Source organism: Chinchilla lanigera, unplaced genomic scaffold (assembly GCF_000276665.1).
Source record: "Chinchilla lanigera isolate Chin_1 unplaced genomic scaffold, ChiLan1.0 scaffold00010, whole genome shotgun sequence".
NCBI classification, from domain to species: domain Eukaryota; kingdom Metazoa; phylum Chordata; class Mammalia; order Rodentia; family Chinchillidae; genus Chinchilla; species Chinchilla lanigera.
Window position 1 is genome coordinate 34,458,808 of NW_004955411.1, and position 22,856 is coordinate 34,481,663.

Sequence of the window (22,856 nt, forward strand, 5' to 3'; positions counted from 1 at the left end):
TTCGCACTACTTTTGTCTTTGCTCTATCGTTGGCTGCTCAGAGACTGAGTGCAATCTCACCCAAACGTTTTTGAACATTTCGTGCATATGACACACACACACCTACCGAGTACGTACCCAAATGCCACGTACTTCCTATCTAGATAGGGAGCTGCTTGTAGTGTGACATAGAACTGCGACCCGTTGCTGTGACAGCCTTTGTTGACCATTCCAAGAACTCCTCTTTTATTATGAGGAACTGAAAAGTTTTCATCTAGGAAGGACAATAATCAGTAGATCAATAAAATATTTCTGTGATCGCACTGATTTTAACAGTGGGGTAGAAACAGGACTTCGGTAATAATCTCAATCTTACAAATCAACACACTTCAAATGGTAAATGTCCTATTTTCTCATGATACTTGCAAACATTCACACGGACAGTGAAAAGATATGCTGCAAAATCTTAGAACTATTTGAGTATTTAGTTCTAGTTTATCTTTGCTAAAAATAAATGCTAGGAAAGTAACGTAAAAAGTACACACTCAGTTTAGCAACGAATGTCAGAAACCTTCCCATGCTGTGTTAGCAGCAGTACCTCATTCCAACTACCAATGTGGTTGTTAAAAGCACTTCTTCTAAATCTTAAACATACACCAGTACTTTTTTTTAATAAAGGTAACTTTCCTTTGAGAAGTCCTTGCTAGGTCTGCCACTCCCCTAGTGGCATCGCCCACTTAACTCTGGGTTTTTCTTTTCTGTACCGGGAATCAAACTCAGGACCTTGTGCTTGCCAGGCAGGCGCTTGTGCCACTGAGCTAAATCCCCAGCTCATCCACTTAACTCTGACAGCACTGCACCTTGTCTTGGTTAGGTGTGGCCCTGCATACTGATGATGATGAAATTAATTTATGCTCATTGTTACCATCTTCACACATTTTACCCTCAAACCTCATAAGGTTTTGTGGCAAGCAACAGTTTTCTTTTAGTGTAAAGTTAGCAAGTAAAAAGAATTGAAAGAATTGTACAGCGGCGATCAAGCTACCATTTTCCAGAAATGTTTCTGGGTCTGCCTCTAAGTTCAAATCACAGAAAGAAGTGATGGGTTAGAAACTCAGGAAGAGTTTTTACTCAGTAACTTTATAAAGTTCTGAGAGTAACTGAGAAATATGAATATTAAACTACTAATAAGATCTTATGCAGGGTGCGGTGGCGCACGCCTGTAATCCCAGCACTTGAGAGGCTGAGACAGGAGGATCGCTGCGAGTTTGAGGCCAGCTTGGGCTACAAAGTGAGCTCAGGGCCAACCTGAACTGCAGAGCGAGACCTTGTCTCAAAAAGACAAAAACAAAAAGATCTTACTAACCTGCACTTGCTGACTGTCATTTTAAGTTTCAAAACAAAGCAAACTACAGAGCGAAGGCATTTTGGTGGCGGTGACTTAGAGCTTGTGCAGTTGTGAGCTGGATGAAGAGCTCTGAGATACCGTACAAATGCAACTGAGACATTTTTATACCCATGAGGCTGTGTAATTACCCCAGTGCTCCACGGTCATTTCAGTGAGGGAGAAATAAACCATTTGTGGAATGGAAATCCGCCGAGTGCAAAAATTCACACAGTTTTTGAAAAACAGTATTTATCATTGCTGTTAGATATTATGATGGATTTTTCTTAAATTCTACAAGCAACAGTAAAGATTTATAGCATAATAGCATTTTTACCAAAAACTCTGATTATGGAAGAATTTTAAAAGCAGTTGTAATACCTACCATAGAATGCAACCTGTATGAAAGTCCACGTATAATACATATATATACATTTTTTTTTTTTTTTTGGTGTTGCTGACGATTGAGGTTTTTGCACTGAGCTACACCCTCAGCCCCACTTTATTTTTTATTTTGAGACAGGGTGTCACTAAGTCACTAAGCTGTCCAGGCTGGACTCAAACTTTCAATCCTTTTGCCTCAGCCTCCCAACGTACTGGGATTACAGGCTTGGCTGTAAATAGATTTTTATGCACTTGGCTAAAATAGATTTTTTTTTTTTTTTTTTAAAAAGGGCTGCAGTCCACTCACTGGCTGAAGATAGCTCTTCTTCAGGACCCAAATGAAACTCTTTAGAGGACAATTTCAAAAACCACTGATAAGGGCCGGGGATATAGCTCAGTGGCACAAGCGCCTGCCTGGCAAGTGCAAGGTCCTGAGTTTGATTCCCAGTACCAAAAAAACAAACAAACAAAAAACAACCCCACTGATATAGGCAGGTGTGGTGGCACATGCCTGTAGTCCTAGCACTCCAGTGGCTGAGGCAGGAGGATTGCTGCAAGTTCAAGGCCAGTCTGGGCTACATAGGGAAACCCTGTCTCAAAAACAAAAAGAAAGAAAGAAACAAAAAATCCCTGATACAAAGGAACCAAAGAAAGTGTGTTTTGAAAAGGTGTAGGTAGTTCTTCATTTACGAAGCTCAATGTATAATCTGAAACAAAAAACGTGAAAAACAATTCTTGCATCCTGGGCCACGTAAGCATAGAATGCTAATGTAGGTCTTGGGGACCTGGGGCTGCGCTGCTCCCACAAGTGTAGTGACAGCAGGGCTGAGGACAGCTGCTCGGTGCTGCACCACGGCCAGGCCTTCTGTGGACCCCTCTGAGGAGGTGATGGAGTGATGTGGACGGCAGGGCTAGCTGCGCCCCGCAGTCCCAGTCCTGAGGAGGCTGACCTGGGAGGAAGTTCAAGTCCACACTGGGCAACACAGCAAGAAAATAAAAGATGCTTCACATTTTTTCTAAGATAATATTATGTTGTTTTTTTTTTTTGTTTTTGTTTTTTCGTTTTTTTTCTGGTACCGGGAATTGAACTCACGACCTTGCGCTTGCCAAGCAGGTGCTGTGCCGCTGAGCTAAATCCCAAGCCCTGAGATAACGTTACGTATAAGAAGGAATTCTACTCTAAATAGCTTTACAGACTTAAGGTATTACAGGAGAGAGATCAATGTCCTCCTGCTCCGTCTTGTCTCTCGGACTGGTTCTCTGGTCTGTCCACCTCCCTACAGTTCTCGATTTTACCAACTCTTCTTTCCTTCCACCTCCTGACAGCTCACTCCGAGCTCTAAACTTCAAAGCCATACATTAAAAAAATTATTTCTTGATACGAAGTTCCTTGGCTTCAGTGCTAAATGAAGCTGCTTTTCTCTCCCATCACAAACAAACAAACAAACAAGAACCCTGGGGCATCCATGGCAGTGCTGAGGGGGCCCAGCCTCCGCAGATGCACCTAAACAGGGTGCGGCCCACGCAGAGGCTGTGCGCCCTCCGGGGAGCAGCGAGGCCGCTGTGAGCAGAAGGGTCTGACTCGAGCCTGTTCGCCTCTGCGTGCTTCTCCCAGAGACACAGCGGGAGTGGGAGTCACCCGGCAGAACCACACATGAAATCTGCCTGAGCAGAAAGCGAAGCTATTTATTCAGGGCTTTAAATGTTTTGATTCACAACAAAGCAGAACAGCTTTTCTTCAAGTTAAAATAAATTAGTTACAGTCTAGTTAAATAATCTAGTTAAATTATACATTATTTCGTTCATTTTAATTCATTGAGTTAAGCTTAATTAGAATGAGTTTAGCTGTTGTGGTTATTAAGCTCTAAATTTTATTTTGTTGAGACAGGGTCTTGCTATGTAGACCAGGGAGGCCTTGAATTTGCAGGGATCCTCCTGCTTCAGCCTCTTGAGTGCTGGGATTATAGGCATGTGCCACCATTCCCGGTATACAAACCCTGCTTTTAATTCAGTCCCCCTTCTCACTCAAAGTAACAGTTCCATAGGCGTTTTCTTTTCTTTTCTTTTTTTTGATACCGGGAATCGAACTCACTACCTTGTGCTTGCTAAGCAGGTGCTTGTGCTGCTGAGCTAGATCTCCAGCCCCCATAGGCTTTTATAGAACCACGCACATGCTTCCCTATGCAGGAGTTCTATCATGAAACCAACTGGGCATCCCACAGCACTAGAGTTTGGCCTTTCCCATGTTAAAAGACCTGCCAGGCTGGGGAACAATAGCTTGGTGACCAAGCACTTGCCCAGTACGAGCAAGCCCTGGCATTGATCGCCCACACCTGACTGGTGCTGTAGGCCTTAGGTGGGGCACTCCCACCACAGCAGGCCCAGAATATCTATTGTCTCTGTTCTTCTGTTCTTATAAATTCAGTAAACAGCAATGCAGCCAATGTCTATACCTGTGACTGCCCCATGGGCAGCAAAACACATGCTATTCTATTTCCTTTCATTTATTAATTACTTTTATTTATTTTGTCTTTTTGAGACAGGGTCTCACTATGCAGTTCAGGCTGGCCTTGAGCTCACTCTGTAGCCCAGGCTGGTCTTGAACTCACAACGATCCTCCTGCCTCAGCCTCCCGAGTGCTGGGATTACAGGCTTGCGCTATCACACCTGGCTGGAATACTTTTATGAAGAGATGTTTGTTATCTACAGTTGGGGATAGTTCACATAGGAAAGGCAGGATAAATGCCTAGACATATCAAGTATAAGATAATAAATTGTTTTCCTATCATTCCCCAAAGATAGCCAACTAAGCTTTATTTTATAATATCATTATAACTCAGATTTAAAATGTTGGTTGGGCTCTGATCAAATGCAGTTCCTATTCTTTTCTTGTTGTTGTTGTTACTGTTTTGTCTTTTGGAGACAGGGTCTTGCTATGCAGTTCAGGCTGGCCTTGAGCTCACTTTGTAGCCCAGGCTGGCTTTGAACTCACAGCTCTTCATGCCTCAGTGCTGGGACCACACCTGGCTAGACTTTTTTTTGTGGTGGTGCTGGGGATTGATCACAGAGCCTTATGCATGCAAGGCAAGAACTCTACCAATGAGCCACATCCCCAGCACCCACCCCCTTTTTTTTTTGTAATGGGAATTGAACTCAGGACCTTGAGCTCGCCAGGCAGGCACTTATGCCACTAAGCTATATCCCTGGCAGCCCCTCCTTTTTAAAGTTCAATTAACCCATGTTCTGGATTGGACCAGGGTGCCTTCCCCCATGAATTTTAACTCCCCCTTTTACTAAACATTTACTCCCAACACCGTCTTATTGGGATTGCAAAGCATCTACTCTTCCTAAATTTGAATAATCAATTAATATAGCACTGACAAAATGTGAAGAGCCATACCTTCAAATGTTGGTCCATAGATAGACTCCCCATCATTTCCTTTTCCAGCGACTATATCTGAGAAATAATAAATAGGATTCTGAGTCCAAAGTGGGTGAAAGTACCATAATCACGGGGTAAAAGATACTTGAAATAATGATGCCACTTGCACCAGTGACTACGTAAGTCCACCCATTCACTTAATAGCGATACCATGAAAGTACTGTATAGGAACTTCAGCTGTATCTTGCAAATCAGTTTTACTTTCATGATTCCATTTTGTCATAATAACTTAGAGGTAGCTTCAATTACACTGTAAATTTTTGAAATACTGAAATATTAAATTATCACTGTGGTCACAGTTTATTTTTTTGGTGGGGGTACTTGTTTTATTTTGTGTTTGTTTGTTTGAGACAGGGTCTTGATATGTAGCCCAGCCTGGCCTTGAACTCACATGGATCTTCCTGCCTCAGCCTCCCAAATGTTGGGATTACAAGTGTGCATCACCATATCTGGCTTGAGTTTTTTTTTTTTTTTCATCCAGTGTGTCAATCTATGTTTTTTAATTGGGGAGTTGAGGTCATTTACATTGAGAATTATCACTGAAAGGTACTGACTGACTTCTGTCATTGTGCTCTTTTTCTGTTGTTGAGTCCTTTATTTTTCCTTTTTTGTTTAACTACTCACCTTACTTGATGTATTCATTCTATCTGACTTTTTGGTTTGGTTGGGATCACTGTCTCTGTCTATAATATTCTGGAGTATTTTCCTTGGAGTGCTGGTTTGGTGTTCATGTATCTGTTATTCTTTTTTGTAGAATGTCCTTATTTCTCCATCAATTTTTGTTTTCCTTTTGAGACATGGTTTCACTACACAGTTCAGGTTGGCTTAGAAATCACTTTGTAGCCCACTCTGGCCTCGAAATCACAGTGATCCTCCTGCCTCAGTCTCCCGAGTGTTAGGATTACAGGTGTGCACCACCACACCCAGAACTCTCCATCAGTTTTGAAAGATAGTTTGGGTTGGAAATTGTTTCCTTTTAGGATTCGAAACACTTCACTCCAAGCTCTCTAGGCCTTTAAACTTTGTGTCGAGAAGTCTGCTGTAACCCTAATGGGTTTTTGCTTTTTTATGACAGTTTTTTTCCTCTCTCTCTTTTTGAGACAGGGTTTCACCATGCAGTTCAGGCTGGCCTTGAGCTCACTTTGTAGCCCAGGCTGGTCTAGAACTGGCAACGATCCTCCTGCCTCAGCCTCCTGAGTGCTGGGATTACAGGCATGGGCCACCACACCCGGCTAGTCCAGGATGGTCTTGAACTCACTTTGTAGTCCATGTTGGCCTCAAACTTGCAGTGATCCTCCTGCCTCAGCCTCCCTAGTGCTGGAATTACAGGTATGTGCCACTACACCGTCTGACAGCTTTTAAGCTTCTGTCTTTTTGTTCAACATCTGGAATTTAATTATGATGTGTTGTAAGAAGCTTCTTTTTGTATCAGTGATTTGGCATCCTGTAGGCTGCACTTACCTGTAGGTTGAGTTCTTTTCTCATACTTGGCAAATTTTCTGCTATTTCTGCAAACAAATTTTTATTCCATGTGTGTTTTCTCCTAATTTCTAACTACAATGAGCCTTAGCTCGGTCTTCTTAGACTTCTTACATCTAGTAGGTGTTAGGTAAATTTTTCTTGCTCTCCTATTATTAAGGCTTCTCTGAGCGATTCATCATGTATTTCTTATGTCCTCGACTTCTGAAACCCTATCCTCACACTGCTTGTTTCTGCCTTTTATGAATTATATGGGATTCTTTATTCTGAGATTTCTTTTCTTTTCTTTTATTTGTTTATCTGTTTTTTTGAGACAGGGTCTCACTATGTAGCCTGGGCTGGCCAGACTCACAGCAATCTTCCTGTTTCAGCCTACCAAGTGCTGGGATTACAGGCGTGCGCCACCAGGTCCAGCTGTGCTTTCAAAATTAAGAGGATGTATACTTCCTGCTCAACTCTCTCTTCACTTATTTATTCATCAATACATTCAACAAATGTTTATTAGGTACCTGCTCTATGCCCAACACTGTTCTAGAATATAGGCTGCAACATTGAAAAACAAATAAATAAAAATGTCTACCTTCATGAAATTCATATTCTAGTGAAGAGAAAAAGACAACAAATAAATAAGATAACATGTAACAGTGTGTCCTGTATGTATACAATGGTAACTCCAACGGGGAAATGCAGTATGGAGAGAAAAAAAGCAGGGTAAGGGTAGGAGAGCAAGGGCCACGGGAGGACAGGAGCATGAAGAGAAAAGTGAGCTGTTTTAAACATTGCAGTCAGGGCTGGAGATATAGCTCAGGGGCACAGTGCCTGCCAGGCAAGCATAAGGTCCTGAGTTCGATTCCCAGTACAAAAAAAAAAAAAAAAGAAATAGAAAAATATAGGTCCTCAAAAAAGATAATTTTTGCTGGGTGTGGTGGCGCACACCTGTAATCCCAGCACTTGGGAGGCTGAGGCAGGAGGATCACTGTGAGTTCGACATCAGCCTGGGCTACAAAGTGAGCTCAAGGCCAGCCTGAACTGCATAGCAAGACCCTGTCTCAAAAAGACAAAAAAAAAAAAATAACACCAGGTAGTCAGCTAGGTCCTCGCTGAGATGCACTCTGGGTGAAAATCAGCAAGGCAAAAGAAATAAATAAAATAAAATTTAAAAAGTAAAAAAAATCAGCAAGGCAGGGGGACACCTAGTGAAGACGGAAGACCTCCAGGCCCGTATATACTTGATGTGCACGAGGAAGAGCTAGGAGGCCACGAGCGGGCAGAGGGAACTAGAGGGAGGGGGCAGATGAGCGTAGGGAGAGTGGGCTGGGTGGAGCCAGGTGTCCTAATAGGCGAGCAACAGTTCCCGGAAGCATCCAGGGTTGTGGGCAAAAGGACACTTTGCTCCTGCGCTCTAAAATCCTACACTGCCCAGAGCAGATGGGACATCTCAGGGGGAAGGCCAGTTTCCAGGGCAGGGCACAGAGAGCACTCGTGTCGCGGAGCCTTTCCCACATCCTGCGCTCCTGTTCACAGCTGTCCTTACTGCAGCGTTAAGAAGCCGATTCACAGACGCTATGAGGCATAGCCAACGTCTGTGTCAGGGTTTGGGTCTGAATGTAACGATCTCATTTTTTCCAAACTGCCCCTAACACTGTTCCCTTATTGCCTGAAACCATGACTCAAAATCTGTGCACTACGCTATTAGGAAATTTTACCTCAAAGAAATAAACAAATAATATGACCTACTTTTTCCAAGCATTGTTCTGGGAGAATTTAATCAGAACCCAAATCAGAAAAGAATGCCGTAGCAGAGATCTTAGCTCGCTGAGTCACCATCAGACTCAGCATTAGAAGGCTCTGGGCCAGGCGTGGTGGTGCCTGCCTTATGATCCTACTATTTAGGAGGCTGAGACAGGAGGACTGCCATGAGTTCAAGGCCAGCCTGGGCTACAAAATGAGACCCTGCCTCAAAAAACCAAAAAATAAATAAACTTAAAAAATAAAAATAAAAAAGAAGCCTCTGATATCGGCCCCCTTGAGGACTGTTATAAACTAACAAAATTGAAAAATGTTCATTAGTGGGTAATTAAACTGGTTTAACAATGTTACAAAAAACTAGAAAGATTACAAGAATATTGTATGTTTATTGACACAGGACGATAAATACCACATATTAAGTGGAAAAACAATGAGGTTAGATAGCAGTATTTGTGAACTGATCTCACTCTGGAAAGACTGGGGGTCAAAGAGCTGCTCCCCCATACAAGATGCCTGGAACACGTCTACACTTTCTCCTGCATCAGCCTCAGAATGCTCCAGGTCATGCTAAAAAATTAAATATCAACTTAAGCTTCTGCATATGTCATCAAGTTCAAGCAAATCTACCACACTAAACCAATTATTTCTGAATTGCCTGATTGCTCCCTATGGAATATCTCCCGGCAGCCCTCCAAAAATTAAATTTTGTGCTGTTAATCAGACACCTTGTCTGCAGAGCCAAAGGACTGAGCTGAAAAGAAAGCAAAAATGAAGACCAAGATACTTCAGATATACTTTTCACTACTAATAATGTAACATCTGTGGTAAGGGATGTTTTCCATTTATTCTATTTTCAAATTCCCATCCATGGTATATTTCTTAAAAGCCATATATTTCCAGATACTTTTACTGTGGAGAAGGACATTCTTTGGTTAGAATGCATTGAGGACACAATGATTTGTTTATTATTTATTAGAGTTTCTTAACATAAGGCATCATTATACAGCCTGGATTAACCTTCTTTTTGTTTTTTTTCAGTACTGGGGAATTGAACTCACAACCTTGCACTTGCCAGGCGAGCGCTGTGCCGCTGAGCTAAATCCCCAGCCCCAGCCTGGATTAACCTTGCGTTTACACTCCTCCTGTCTCAGCCTCTTAAATGCTGGGATTACAGGTGTGTGTTGGATTACACGTGGAGAAGGGTAATCCTTTAATTATCCTTGCTAAAACGTTTGGTATCTGCCCATTTGTACTGGCTACACTCTTGGTTCTTGCTCAATAAAAGGTGAAATTGGTATTCAGGGCTGCAGCCCAAGAGGCTGTAAGCCCCTTGATCCCAGACTTTTGCTTCTCTTGCTTTTCTTGTCTCTTTTTCTTTTCATGCATGGGTACCTTGTTCTGGGGACCTGTTCACCCTGGACAGGGATGGATGAGTTATCCAACATTTTATGTATTTTGTTGAGCGTTCAAAATCTTTTTGATTTAAAAAGTCACTTTACATTCATGTCAGTTTTTAATTGGGAATCTTCCTGGTAATTTAAACGTATTTATTAATTTAGTTATCTGTAGTACTGGGAAGTGAATCTAGGACCTTTGCACTGAACTACATCCCTAGCTCAATTTTTTATTCTGAGATGGGGCCTAATTTAGGTTTCTAAATTGTGCAGGCTGGATTCAAATTTTTTATCCTCCTGCCTTAGCAATGCAGAGTGCTGGGATTACAGGCTTATGTCACCATGCCTGGCTAAATTTATTGACTTTAATAACTAGGGACTTTTTAAAAAAATGAATACACATAAAACAGGCATATGGGCACATACTTGTTGTTTTTTTCTATTTTTTTTGTCTTTTTTTTTGAGACAGGGTCTCGTTGTGCAGTTCAGGCTGGCCTTGAGCTCACTTTGTAGCCCAGGCTGGTTTCAAACTTGCACCGATTCTCCTGCCTCAGCCTCCCGAGCGCTAGGGTTACAGGAGTGTGCCACCACATCCAGCATGGGCATACACTTGTAATCTCAGTTATTCAGAAAGCTGAGCAGGAGGATTGCAAGTTTGAGGCCAGCCTGGGCAATTTAGCAAAGTCGCAAGACCCTGTCTCAAAATAAAAAAATAAAAAAGGGTTGGGGATTTAGCTCAGTGCAAAGGCTCTGTATTAAAAGAAAGAATATGAATACTTTAATTATTATCTGGCCATATAAAATATTCTATATATTAATTATTAAGAATATATAATTCATATTAATTTTATAAAGGTAGATAAACGAAATTTTTGACATTCTGATTTGATGTTGCAATTAAGTTTATTTAAAATTTAAACTCACCTCCTCCTTGTATCCAACCATTCTGTACTACTCGATGAAAAATCGACCCTTTGTAATGTAGCCTTACTCCTCTTTCGGAAAACCCTGCTTTTCCTGTACACAAGGTCTGAAAATTTGTACATGTTTTGGGACATGTATCACAATACAGCTAAAAAAGATGAAAGGTTTCAAAGATTAAATTTTAACATTTCAACAGATGTAGGTGACTCTTCACTTGTAAAAGAAAAACAACATCAAAATCTTACCTCAAAAATCAATCTTCCAATTGGAGAAAAATCAATACCAACGTCCAAGAACACAAAATCATGCTATGAAAATTAGGGAAAGAAGATAAAGCAGGTCAGTATCTCATAAGAAACTTTTAGAAGCGACCAAAAGTAGGGCAGATATTTTGGTTTTGGTGACTACATTTGAACAGGATTACCAACAAATAATTTAATTAAATGTAATATGATAATGCAATTAAATTAAATGAATGACATGCTTATTTTATGAAGTCTTTACAACCTATATTACATTAAGAATTTGTTTTCATTAGACATTTCTTTTTTTTGAGACAGGGTCTCGCTATGCAGTTCAGGCTGGTGTTGAGCTCACTTTGGAGCCCAGGCTGGTCTTGAGCTCACAACAATCCTCCTGCCTCAGCCTCACAAGTGCTGGGCTTACAGGCGTGCACCACCACTTCTGGCTCACACATTCTTCAAATCCTTCAGTAGCAAAGTTTTGAAGAGTGTTAATTTCCTATGCAGGAGTGAGAACACAAGGCCTAGATGTCCACTACCCATAAGCGCACTGCAGGAGCACTGGTCACGTCTTCTCAGGGAAGAAGACTGAGAATTCCCTACTTCTCTTCTCTTTCTTGAGTAGTTTTGGGGAAGGATTCATTACGAGTGCCATGGCTTTGGTTATCATGTGTCCTGGATTTTTAGAGACAGCACACATTAGTCAACCAGAGACAAGCCACTTCCTCTCTCAGTGGAAAAATAAGGCCATGACAGCTATAAGCAGTGCAGTACCGGGCATAGAGAAGAGAAGGAGCCGGGGATTATAGCTCAGTGGCACAAGCGCCTGCCTGGCAAGCATAAGGTCCTGAGTTTGATTCCTGGTACAAAAAAACCTAAATGAGAAGAGGATACTGTGCTTTAGCACATCTTCACTAATACCCTCGGGTGCACAGACGCGCCCCGCTCCTGTTGGCACTTGCTACCCTTTCTGGCAGAGACAACGATTTGTGAACCCTTGCCTAGGTGTATAAAGAGGCATCCAGAATGGAAACACCGGTCTGCACCACACTGGCTCTCAGTCAGGGACCAGAGCACACCTCAGGGCGTGCACTGTGAATCCTGGACCCCACCCCTTGCCAAATGCCACCTTGTTGAATGAGGTGCATAACTTGCCCTGCCCTCTTTCTGAAGAGTCTGGGGAACATAAACAATCCCACTTTAAATGTATCATACCATTATTTTATATTATTCTAACCTTTCTTTAAATCAAAAGATTAAAATAATAGATGCTATCTGGCACCCAGTAAGGAAGTATTACATCCACAATAATTATAATTAATCTATTTGGGGATCTCAGCTTCTCTGCTACAAAAGAGAATATTATAACTGAACAATAGGAGGCAGATTTTTTTTGTATACTATTGTGTCTTTTTTTTGTTTGTTTTTTGAGACAGGGTCTTGCTATGCAGTTCAGGCTGGCCTTGAGTATACTTTGTAGCCCAGGCTGGTCTAGAACATGCAAGGATCCTCCTCCTGCCTCAGCCTCCTGAGTGTTGGGATTATAGGCTTGCACGCCCCGCATACTATTGTGAAAGGTGTGGTTTCCCTAATTTCTCTCTTAGTTTGTTTGTTGCTTGTATGCAGGAATGCTACTGATTTTTGAGTGCTGACTTTGTATCCAGCTACACTACTGAATTTTGTTATTAAATCTACAAGTCTTGAAGTGGTGTTTTGGGGTCTTCTATGTAGAATATCAGGTCATGAGCAAATAATGATAATTTCACTTTTTCCTTTCCTGTCCTTATTCCTTTTATTTCTCTCTCTTGTCTAATTGCTCTGGCTAATGCTTCCAGCACTATATTGAATAGGAGTGGTGACTCTGTATCATTTCTAATGTTTTTTTAAATCATTTTTTATTCTCTTTAATTGTTTGATCAATCTTGCATTCTTACATCTGGTAATCTGAGCAACTTCATTGAAGATAACAATATATAATATAACAACCATTGTTAATTTCCTATCATCTTGTTTTCAAATTCTGTATCATTTTTATTGCTTTTGTGTTGTTTTGTTTTTGTCTTTGTTATTATTTTGTTATTGTTTCTTTTTTCTCTTTAAAAACTAAAAACAAAAAAAAAAAAATAGGAGGTAGAATGTAGTATACCTCACAGGTGTAGAAAGAAAAGGGGGTGCTACTGGAAATTGTGGTTGACTGAGGAAACAAATAAGTCTATTCGGGTGTGATAAACTTTACCTGTGCATCACCAGATTATCATTATGGAGCTATCCAGAGTAGACAGTCCTGCAAGTGCTGAGAAGAGAGATCAAGTGAACGGCACGCAGGTACATGGCAGCCAGTAGCAGCCAGACGTGCAGCCGTACTTAGCCAGCACACGGCTCTAACCTGCACGTGCGCCAGTCCCTGGCTTGGACGAGGAAAGAAGAGTCCCCGTTAGGCTTTCTCTGCAGTCTAAGTCTTGCATCCTTACTGCCACCACCAACTAATTCAAGCTTCCTTTACTCTTGCCCATGCTGCTCTAGCATTTTGCAAGGGGCCACCCTGCTACCAGCCTGCTGTGGCACAGCCCTGAACTCTTTTCCCAAAAACAATACAGAGGATTATATCATAATCTTTCTGCAAGGCTCTGTTGGCTTCATTTGCTTCTGGATAAAATCTATCTAACTCTTTGGCTCAGAGTGAGCAGTAAATCAGAATCCAGTCTCAGCCATTCTTTAGGTATTTTAGATTTCCCTCCTCCCTCCTAACCATTTGAATGCTCCCCCTGTTGGGATCTCTCACAGGGTCCCACCACATTCTCTAGAACAGGGGCTGGGGATTTAGCTCAGTGGCACAGTGCCTGCCTGGCAAGGGCAAGGTCATGAGTTTGATTCCCAGTATCGGAAAAAAAAAAAAAAACCACCACCACCAACAAAAAACATTCTCTAGAACCTAAAGGGGCCAGATTCCTCTTCTCCCACCTGTGATAGCCATGTTGTAGGGAAATGACGCAGGCCTGCTCCTGCCCGGGCCCTTGGAGACCCAGGGAGTGATGCCAACACACAAGGAGAATTGGAAAGTGACTCTCACTATGGCACAGTGGAGCCTGGGCCAGTGGGACTTCCTGCCACGCAGTCCTGTGACTCACTCTGGCCCTGCTGTCCCACTGTCTGGCCCCCCTTGGCTCCCACCTGTCTTCCAAAGCTGGCCCTCTGGCTTTCGTGTCATTTGTGAAACAGCCAATCTCACTTCAATGCATATGTTTTCTCCTTAAGAGCTGCTGGCACCAAGAATCCTGGGCTGATTCCTCATTTTCACAGCCTCATTTTCTACAAATTCCAGCCTCCTTGCTGACCCCTGGCATTCCCACAACATGCTGTGTATACCCGGAGTCCCGTCCCTGTGTGAATCAACTATGAACATTACATTCTTCCTCATCTCCGGACTTTCTAGCATTTTCAGAATGCACTGTTTATTCAAACAAGCATTCACACAGCACCTACTATGTTTTCTTCTCCTTGCCTTTGCTCAGATCCTAGCACTGGGTTGTTCTATGGACACAGGCACCATAGGTACACAACAGCTTCTAGCAGGTGGCAGTTGTTACTACAAGGTTTCTGAGCAACATACAAAATACTTTTATTGGGCTGGGGATAGAGTTCAGCAGGCAGAAGCACCTGCCTGGCAAGTGCAAGGTTTGATTCCCAGTACCAAAAATAGGCCAAAACACTTTTATTTCTATCGCCATACTAACCTGGTGACTGTCTCAGAATCTGGTCTCGGTCTTTCTTTTTTTTTGTCTCGGTCTTTCTTTAGGACCTTTTCTAGTTTTCTCTCTACCTCCCACCATGTGAACACCCCTTAGGCCTCACGTTTCTTACTATCTTCTGGCACTGAGGATTCCCATGGCATGTCCCGACCTGCTCTTAGCATCCACGAGATATGATTTAAAATGGCCCGTTTCCTTGCAAACTTTCCATTCTTAGTACATTAGTGTTAGAGAATACACTGGCTCTACCTGCTCTGGGGGCTTGTCTTTATACAGGTTATAGTTTTTAGTTTAGTTTTTTAGTTGTTTTGTTTTGTTTTGTTTTGTGATGAGATCTCACAGTGTTCCCCTAGGTTGGCCTGAGTAGCTCAGGCTACACCAAGGAGCCTTTCTTGGTTAAATTTGTTGGTTCTTTTAAGACAGGGTCTTACTATGTAGTGCAGGTTGGCCTTAAACGTGTTCATGTAGCCCAGGCTGGCCTCAAACTCATAGTGATCCTCCTGCCTCAGCCTCCAAGTATGAGGATTATGGGTGTATGCCACCACGCCTGGCTCAGCGTCTTTATATTTTAAAATAAATAATTCATACATACGAATCTCTGAAGGGGAGTGGAAATATCTGAACAGTGATGTTCTCCCTCTAAAAAGATACACTTGCTTTACACACTACCAATCAAATCTTGCTGTGCTACAATCTGAGGGCTTACGACCTAATCTCTTACCTTTTCTATCCCTTTCGTTAGGATGCAGAAAAGTAATATTGAATCAGTAGAACGAAAGTTTCCACTCTTATTCTTTAAAATCAATGTCACTTACCTTGGTGTCTCTTAAGAATTTAGTGGAATAATCCACAGTAAGGGCCTCATACAGTGCCGGAGGCTTCACATCGACAATGTCCCACACCTTCTGGGCCCATCTCTGCAGATCAAGTGCATCCCCCAGGAGCTGGTCACTGACAAAACACATCACATTGGAAGAGTACTCCCAGGTTTCACCCCTGAGCTCCTGCAAAGGAAAAGGGCCCAAAACACAACGGAAAATATAAAACAATTTGCTAAACCCATCTATCAGAGCTTGGGATCAACAAACACTAAATCTGAATTTATCAACTCTAGAATTGAATACTTTTAAAATGTGTGGTTTTTTTAAATCATTTTTCAGAATTCTGCTGTCAAAGAGGACTTAAGACTATTTTAGAGAATTCAGGGGCTGGGGATTTAGCTCAGCGGCAAAGCGCCTGCCTGGCAAGCGCAAGGTCGTGAGTTCGGTTCCTGGTACCAGAGAAAAACAAAAAAAAAAAAAAAAAAGAGAATTCAACTTCACTGACATCCCAAAATGATCTAAAAAACAATCTTAAAAAAAGGTACAATCATACAAGATAATCTGATAATAAAAATTACTTTGTGCATAGCGTAATTGTATTAACTTGCAAAGAAAACAGTTACTGTCTTTATTTATGAAGTGCATTTTATTGCATGTATACTTGGAAACACCAAGGATTCTGGGTAAGCAATGGTTTTCAATGCAAAGAACTGAGAGGATTTTTTTAACGTGTGTGTTTGTGGGGTCACATGTAGGGCATCTCCCCAAGGGCTAGCAGGGACTTCCCAAACAGTCAGGGGCAATGAGGAAGAAAACTCATCTTCAATATGTTAAGTCTCCTTAAAAATAAAGTCAGTATTTTTATCCATGCAATGCTGCTGGTCAACTGCCTAAACCTCCCGTGTGTGGCCACAGACCAAGGCTCCTCTGAGGAGACCCAGTTTATTACTACTCAGAGCTCGCCCTGCAAACCATGAAACACTGGTGCAGCCATTCTCAGACCTCAGCAAGTAGTCAGAAACACAGGTTCCTGCACCCGCCAGACTTCCTACTATGGGATGGGGCCCAAGAATCTGCATTTCCAGCAACATCTCAGGAAATGGAATTGCTGCTGGCCCGGAGACCACTGTCTGGAAAACACTAGTGAGGGGTACAATCTGTCTTCATTTGCTACTTGCTCCATCCTCAGTTCCTCTCAGATTTAACATCCTGTTGCTTTCTTACTGTGCCCTTCTCAAAACCTGCTTTCTGGCACAGAATAAACCTGACAAGCTGGGCGTGGTGGCACAGGCCTGTAATCCCAATGCTCGGAGGCTGAGGCAGAAGGATCGAATAGCTGTGAGTTCAAGGCCAGCCTGGACTACAGAGAGAATTCAGAGCCAGCCTGAACTACAAAGCAAGAACCTGTCCCCCAAAAAACCAAATAAACAAACAAACAATAAACCACTGATAAATCCTAACATGTCAATATTCCATGAAGAGGTCAAATTTATCAGTGTTATATTTCACAAGATCCAAAACCCAAAAAGGAAAAACAAAATCTAATTGTGGACACTTTAGTCAGCCTGATGGGAGAAATGGGAAGATGCACTATATTCAGAGGCTGAAGATATAACGCCTTGTCTCTGTCTCTTTTGTACATGGGAGACTTTCCCTCTTGCCTCCAGAAAACAGGCTAGGTGGGAGTGGTGGCACACGCCTGTAATCCTAGCACTCGGGAGGCTGAGGCAGGAGGATTGCTGTGAGTTCGAGACCAGCCTGGGCTACAAAGTGAGTTAAAGGCCAGCCTGAGCTGCATAGCGAGACCCTGTCTCAAAAAGGCAAAAAGAAGAAAACAGGCTGAACCAGAAGGTTTCCAGGGCCTTCCATCACAAAGACCTATGAGGCTGTCTCTTTTGGAGGGGACAGAAAGTTCTTCCTAATACTCTAAAGTCCTTCCCTTAGAGTGGCATTACATTTTGCCTTCCCTTAGAGTGGCACTACATTCTGCAAAAGCACAAGGCCAGCTGGACCTAATGAATTAACTCACTGAGGCCCTTAGGCACAAAAGCTTATGCTCAGGAAGGACCAAAAAAAAAAAAAAAACTGGCCCATAAAGGAAAAGGTTAAGGTGACATATATCCAGAGGACAATGTGAGAGATGAAGGGAAAGATAAAGAATGCAGAATAGCTGGCAAGAAGCAGCAGTGATTGATTAGAGGTCTCATGCAGGATCCCTGAAAGGCAGGAGAAAGAGTGCTCAAGACATCGCCAGGCTCTCCGGCAGAAAAGCTGGGGGACAGAATCTCCAGCAGTCTTAAAGAAGACAGCGGGAATATGTAGGAGGAGCCATCGCAATCCACAGACCATGAGGTCAGGGTTTTTCTGCAGGCAGAGGGCATGGGACTGGTAGGGAGTAATCATAAGCTCCACGGTAACAATTTTAAAACGTATTGTTTTATGTGGGGGTAACCAGTTGTCCCAGTTTGGCTAGGACTGTCCTAGTTTTAGCCATTAGAATAGTGCCTGGCATAAAATAAGCACCATCTATACGTGCTTTCTATGGTTCTTTTTAAACTCCAGTGGAAACTTTTTATGGCTTTGAAAGTATGAGACTTAGCAATTTGTACTCTTCACTCGGTCTTGCACTATTCATGTGACCGAGTAAAGCAACACCATGTATGTGTGTTACTTAACCACAGGGTCACAACACATCCTTGTGCAACTGACACCGAGGACTAGAAATGGTTCTGATAAGGGAAATGCAAATCTCATCATCCACTGGAGAGATGAGGTAGGGCAGACGAGTCAGGACTGAGACCAGACTAGGAAAGACAAGCAGATGTACCAGTTTCCACACACCCCAGCATGAGCTACTCTCTGTCACATGCTCCAGGCAGTAGCACCATCTGACCAGTGACGCCTGGCCACAAACCTATCTATCTCCCATCCCTGAATAAGCTCTGCTGGCACTGAGCTCTGCAGTTTCCCAAACGCATTGAGTAAAGGCCAGGTCACAGCAACTGGAGAGCAAACGTGTCCCAGGAAGTGTTAAAGTGACACGCAGGGAGAGAGGGGTCACCTCAGCAGGGGCAGACAGCACTACTGAGAGTTCAAAACTCACCTTTAATGCCGGGTGCAGTGGTGCATGCCTGTAATCCCAGCACTCGGGAGGCTGAGGCAGGAGGATCACTGTGAGTTCGAGACCAGCATGCTACAAAGTGAGCGCAAGGCCAGCCTGAACTGCATAGTGAGTCCCTGCCTCAAAAAAAGACAAAACAAAACCAACCAAACAAACAAACAAAAAAAACCTCACCTTTACCACACACTCCCAAAGGGAAAGTTCTGTAATATTTTACAGTTTAAAAAAAAAAAATCAGCCTGGTCAAATAACTGAAATAATTTAGGAAAAGCAAAATAAATAATGTGTAATTTAGACAAATGAAATCTAGTTCCATTAAAATTCTATTTCCCAAAAAAAATGCAGATAAATAGTTCAGAATTTTGCTTGTCATCGGTATCCCCCTCACCCCAGATACCCTTTACCCTTTTTCTCTCCTGTAGATATTGATCCCATGCGAATTCTTGAAGAGGAACTATTATAGGGTCTTCAAATTTGGATGGATAAGTATTCTTCAGACTCTAGGTTTCAAAATAGAATAATTAGAGTAAGTTCTCTTTTAAAGTCAAAATCGTTTCTCCAATTTTTATGGGGTCTCCAGGGAGCCTTGTGCAGCACATACCCAGGCCACACAGTCTAAGGTGCCACCTGCCTGCTCCCAGAGTCCTCTGCCAGTCACACTATGGTCCACACTGGGCTCTGGCTTATCTGTCTCCAAGCTTCCGAGAGCAAGGACTGTGTCAGCCTTCCTTGAGTCTCCCTGCTGCTAATCTGCACTCACTGGACACTCACACAGCAACTTAAGTTACTGTCAACGGTTTTGTGATCTGCTGTTCTTTCAGGACTTGCTTTCCCTAAGTTAAATTCTTGCTAAACTTCAGTGGCTCTAGATACCTTACTTGTAGTGAGAATAAGTAAATGCTATTGCTTTAATTCACTGATTTAAGGAGAATGACCAGAGAATTTTTTTTTTTGGTATCGGGAATTGAACTCAGGACCTTGCCAGGCAGGTGCTTGTGCCAGTGAGCTATATCCCCGGCCCCCAAAAGAATATTATAGTTATCCTCCTCAGGAAGAAGAGAAGTACATACTAAATGAGCTTAGGTTTAGCGTTAAGGTTTGGTGTTGAGTTTTTTGATTGAACGTACATTGTTTTGCCTGAATCAGAGAAAATTCTCGTTAGCAATCCCTGTCCAAAAAACAAAGTTTGTTTCAGGTATTAGTTTCCTTTTGCCGTTTTCTGAATGGATATGAGAAACAAATGGGCCAGCAGGGAAGGGCCACCTGCTGCACCTGGTACCTACTCAGCCGAGAGGGGGCTTGGAGGCTCTGTACCCATCTGACACGACACCGGCCCTGCACGTTCACCAGAGGTAAGCTCTCCGAGGGCAAGTGAGCCGGGCTGAGAATGTGTCCTACTTTAGTGTGGGGGGACCAGAACAGGGCAAGAGCAAGTGGCCCATGTCCTTCTTAGACTACTGCACCCCACCAGCACTGGAGTTCCTGTGAGTTCAGTCTGAAGCAGCTCTGCATGACGCCTGCTTTTTCTGAGGAACTATCCAGAAAAACAATAAGCCTAGCAGTTTTCAAACTAAGCACTACATACTTTCTCATAATCTAGTATTTGTTCCAGAATGAACTACAGTACATTTAAATTAAAATACGTTATACACACTTGCCCTGTTTACAAATCTAAATCTTTGTCAGTGAATCAGGCATCTGGGATTGCTCACAAATAATGTTGGGACTACATTCAAATACCCTCTATGAAGAGAACAAACTGAATTTACATTGATGTGTTTTCATATTAGAATAGAATAATAGTAGGGGAAATTATATCAATTATATCAATATTACAGATAATGTTTTCTTGGCCCACTGTCTTCTGCAGCAGAAATTGGCAAACTGTGGCCAGTGAGTTTGGCTGTTTTTATAATGGGCCTGAAAGCCAAGATTAATTTCCAGATTTTCTGTTTTATTTTTGTGGTGTTGGGGATCAAGTTCAGTGTGTTGTGCATGTTAAACAAGTGTTCTCCCACTGAGCTACAGCCCCAGACCTACTCTTTAGATTTTTATTAAGTTGTTGAAGAAAATCAAAAGATGAATATTTCATGTTTTGTGAAGAATATATGAAAGTCAAAACTTAGTGTCTATAAAATAAAGTTTTATTGGAACACCACCATTCATTGACATGTTTGTGGCTACTTTTGCAACGCAAGGACAAAGCTGAATAGCTATGACTGAGATCCTATGGCCCAGGAGATTATCAGCACCTCACAGAAAACAAAAACTACCAATACGTTTCCTACAGTGTGGGGCAGGCATAGAAAATGTGCCTTCAGAAAAAGAGCCAGGAAAAGCAAGGAAAAAAAAATTTATTAAATACAACTTTGGTCATAAACATTCCTGCTCTTAGCAGGGCATGGTGGCTCACGCCTGTAATCCCAGCACTTGGGAGGCTGACGCAGGAGGATCGTTGCAAGTTCGAGGCTAGCTTGGGCTACAAAGTGAGCTCAAGGCCAGCCTGAGCTGCATAGCAGGACCCTGTCTCAAAAAGACAAAAAAAAAAAAAAAAATTCCTGGTCCTATCTGTCCAATCAACACAATCTGTGATTTCTACTTCTTTGGATGATCCCTGTATCACTTTCATAGACTTCTGAACACTTGTCTTTCAATCTCGATAGAAATTTTACCTGCTTTTTAAATTATTTTTCTCGTTTGATATAATTAAAAACTTTTCTTTCACTTTGTGTACCTTGGAGCAGGGATTTCTGAAGATGAAGTCTACTAGGGAACATTTTGTTGCCCAGGATCCAGCTACAAACATGAATAAGGTGTGATCGTGCCAGGGTCTTTGGAGAGCAGCCTGGCCTAGGCAGCATTTCTACAGAAAACCCCAAAGATCAGCTGAAGGCTACTTTCAACAATTTTTACACTGTTACAGCTCTCCTGCATGCGGGTTGAAGGTGTACACAGACCCAGCCAAATTCTTCAGTTTCTTCACGAGTTTTCCTTTTATATCGTTCAGAATGTTTACAAAGAAATTCGTGGATCTCCAAAGCACTCGTGGGCTACTGAGAAATCCGTAAAACAGCTAATTTTGGTGAAAGGCAGTGACTATTAATGAAATTTTAAAGAACCTTCTCGAATGCGTAGTTGGGGAAGGGGTTTGTAAAAGCATCCTGTTACATAGTAACATTTCCTCCTACGTTTTCACAACTTTTTAAAATCTGTAATTCAATTTTAAAAATTAATGTGGAGCTGGGCATGGTGGTGCATGCCTGTAATCCCAGGACTTGGGAGGCTGAGGCAGGACTGTCGAGGTAGAGTTGAGGCCAGTCTGAACTATACAACGAGATCCTGTCTCAAAAACGAAACAGTAATGGTGATAATGATAATGATGTTGATGATGATGATGATAAGGAACGAAATGTCTGGACACAGGGGTGGGAATTACCATTTTTCCCTGGATGGTTCTGAACGCTTCCTTCACTTCCTGTCCCTTGTGGGGTGCCCCTTTCCAAGTCAAACCTTGCCCCAACCCGCACTTGTTCCTACAAACTCCTGCTCCTCGGCCAGATCCAGCGGAGCCTCCCATCCCCATTCGGCCCCTTCTTTCCACAGAATGGCGACCTCGGCGTCACCAAAGAGCCGAGAACGCGGTCCCAGCTGCCCTGGCTGGGGGGCGCCGAGGACACCACACTTGGGATTTCCCCGCGGTTACCTCAGCCGTGCTCTTCGCGACCTGAAAGCTGGAGCTTTTGAAGAGCCCCACCACCTTCACCTGCAGCGGCCGCTCGGGCGACCGCGAGCTGCACGCGGCAGGCCGGGACAGGCGCTGTGGAGCGCTGGCCATGGCGGCACTCAGAGACTATCCGGAGGCCCAACGCAACGCGTCGCCACGGCAACCGTTCGGCTCCCCCCCCCGCCCCCGCGCCACAGGGGCGGGGAGTGGGCGGGGCTAAGGCGCCGTGGGCGGAGTCTCTCCCCTCTTCGCCTGTTGCTAGAGAGTGGCGCGAGGGGCCTGCGAGGGTCGTGCGGGCGGCGGCGCGGACGCGCTTCGGGACCGAGGGATCGAGAGCTGCGGCTGGGGCTCCCTCTCGGGACCCCCCAGGAGCCTCGCGCTCAGCCCTCGCCGCCCCGCGGGCCGGACCTGCGTCGCCGCTCTTCTTTCCGGGTTGGCGGCCGGCCTGAGCCGGGCGAGCGGAC

At 43.2% G+C, this 22,856-nt stretch overlaps 2 protein-coding genes across 10 annotated transcripts in view; one reads left to right on the top strand and one right to left on the bottom strand.

Moving 5' to 3' along the window:
* The window catches only part of Ppil6 (peptidylprolyl isomerase (cyclophilin)-like 6), a 31,863-nt gene extending 9,300 nt beyond the window's left edge, over positions 1-22,563 (bottom strand). For 3 of the 9 annotated variants that reach the window (XM_005377872.2, XM_005377869.2, XM_005377874.2), the window contains exons 1-7: positions 22,372-22,559; positions 19,073-19,168; positions 15,542-15,730; positions 10,981-11,043; positions 10,736-10,883; positions 5,148-5,204; positions 118-253 (exon numbers count right to left, since the gene is read on the bottom strand). In XM_005377872.2, the coding sequence (XP_005377929.1) occupies positions 118-253; positions 5,148-5,204; positions 10,736-10,883; positions 10,981-11,043; positions 15,542-15,730; positions 19,073-19,168; positions 22,372-22,503 (821 nt within the window). In that variant the 5' untranslated portion in view covers positions 22,504-22,559. Of the gene's footprint in view, positions 1-106; positions 254-2,314; positions 2,698-5,147; positions 5,205-10,735; positions 10,884-10,980; positions 11,044-15,541; positions 15,731-19,072; positions 19,169-22,371 lie in introns of those variants that run through there. The other 6 variants (XM_005377868.2, XM_005377870.2, XM_005377873.2 and 3 more) reach the window with 6 other exon arrangements.
* A 60-nt stretch (positions 22,564-22,623) lies between these two features.
* Smpd2 (sphingomyelin phosphodiesterase 2, neutral membrane (neutral sphingomyelinase)) overlaps positions 22,624-22,856 on the top strand; it is a gene marked incomplete in the record, with an annotated part of 2,993 nt that continues 2,760 nt past the window's right edge. Inside the window, 1 exon segment of the mRNA XM_005377875.2 lies at positions 22,624-22,856.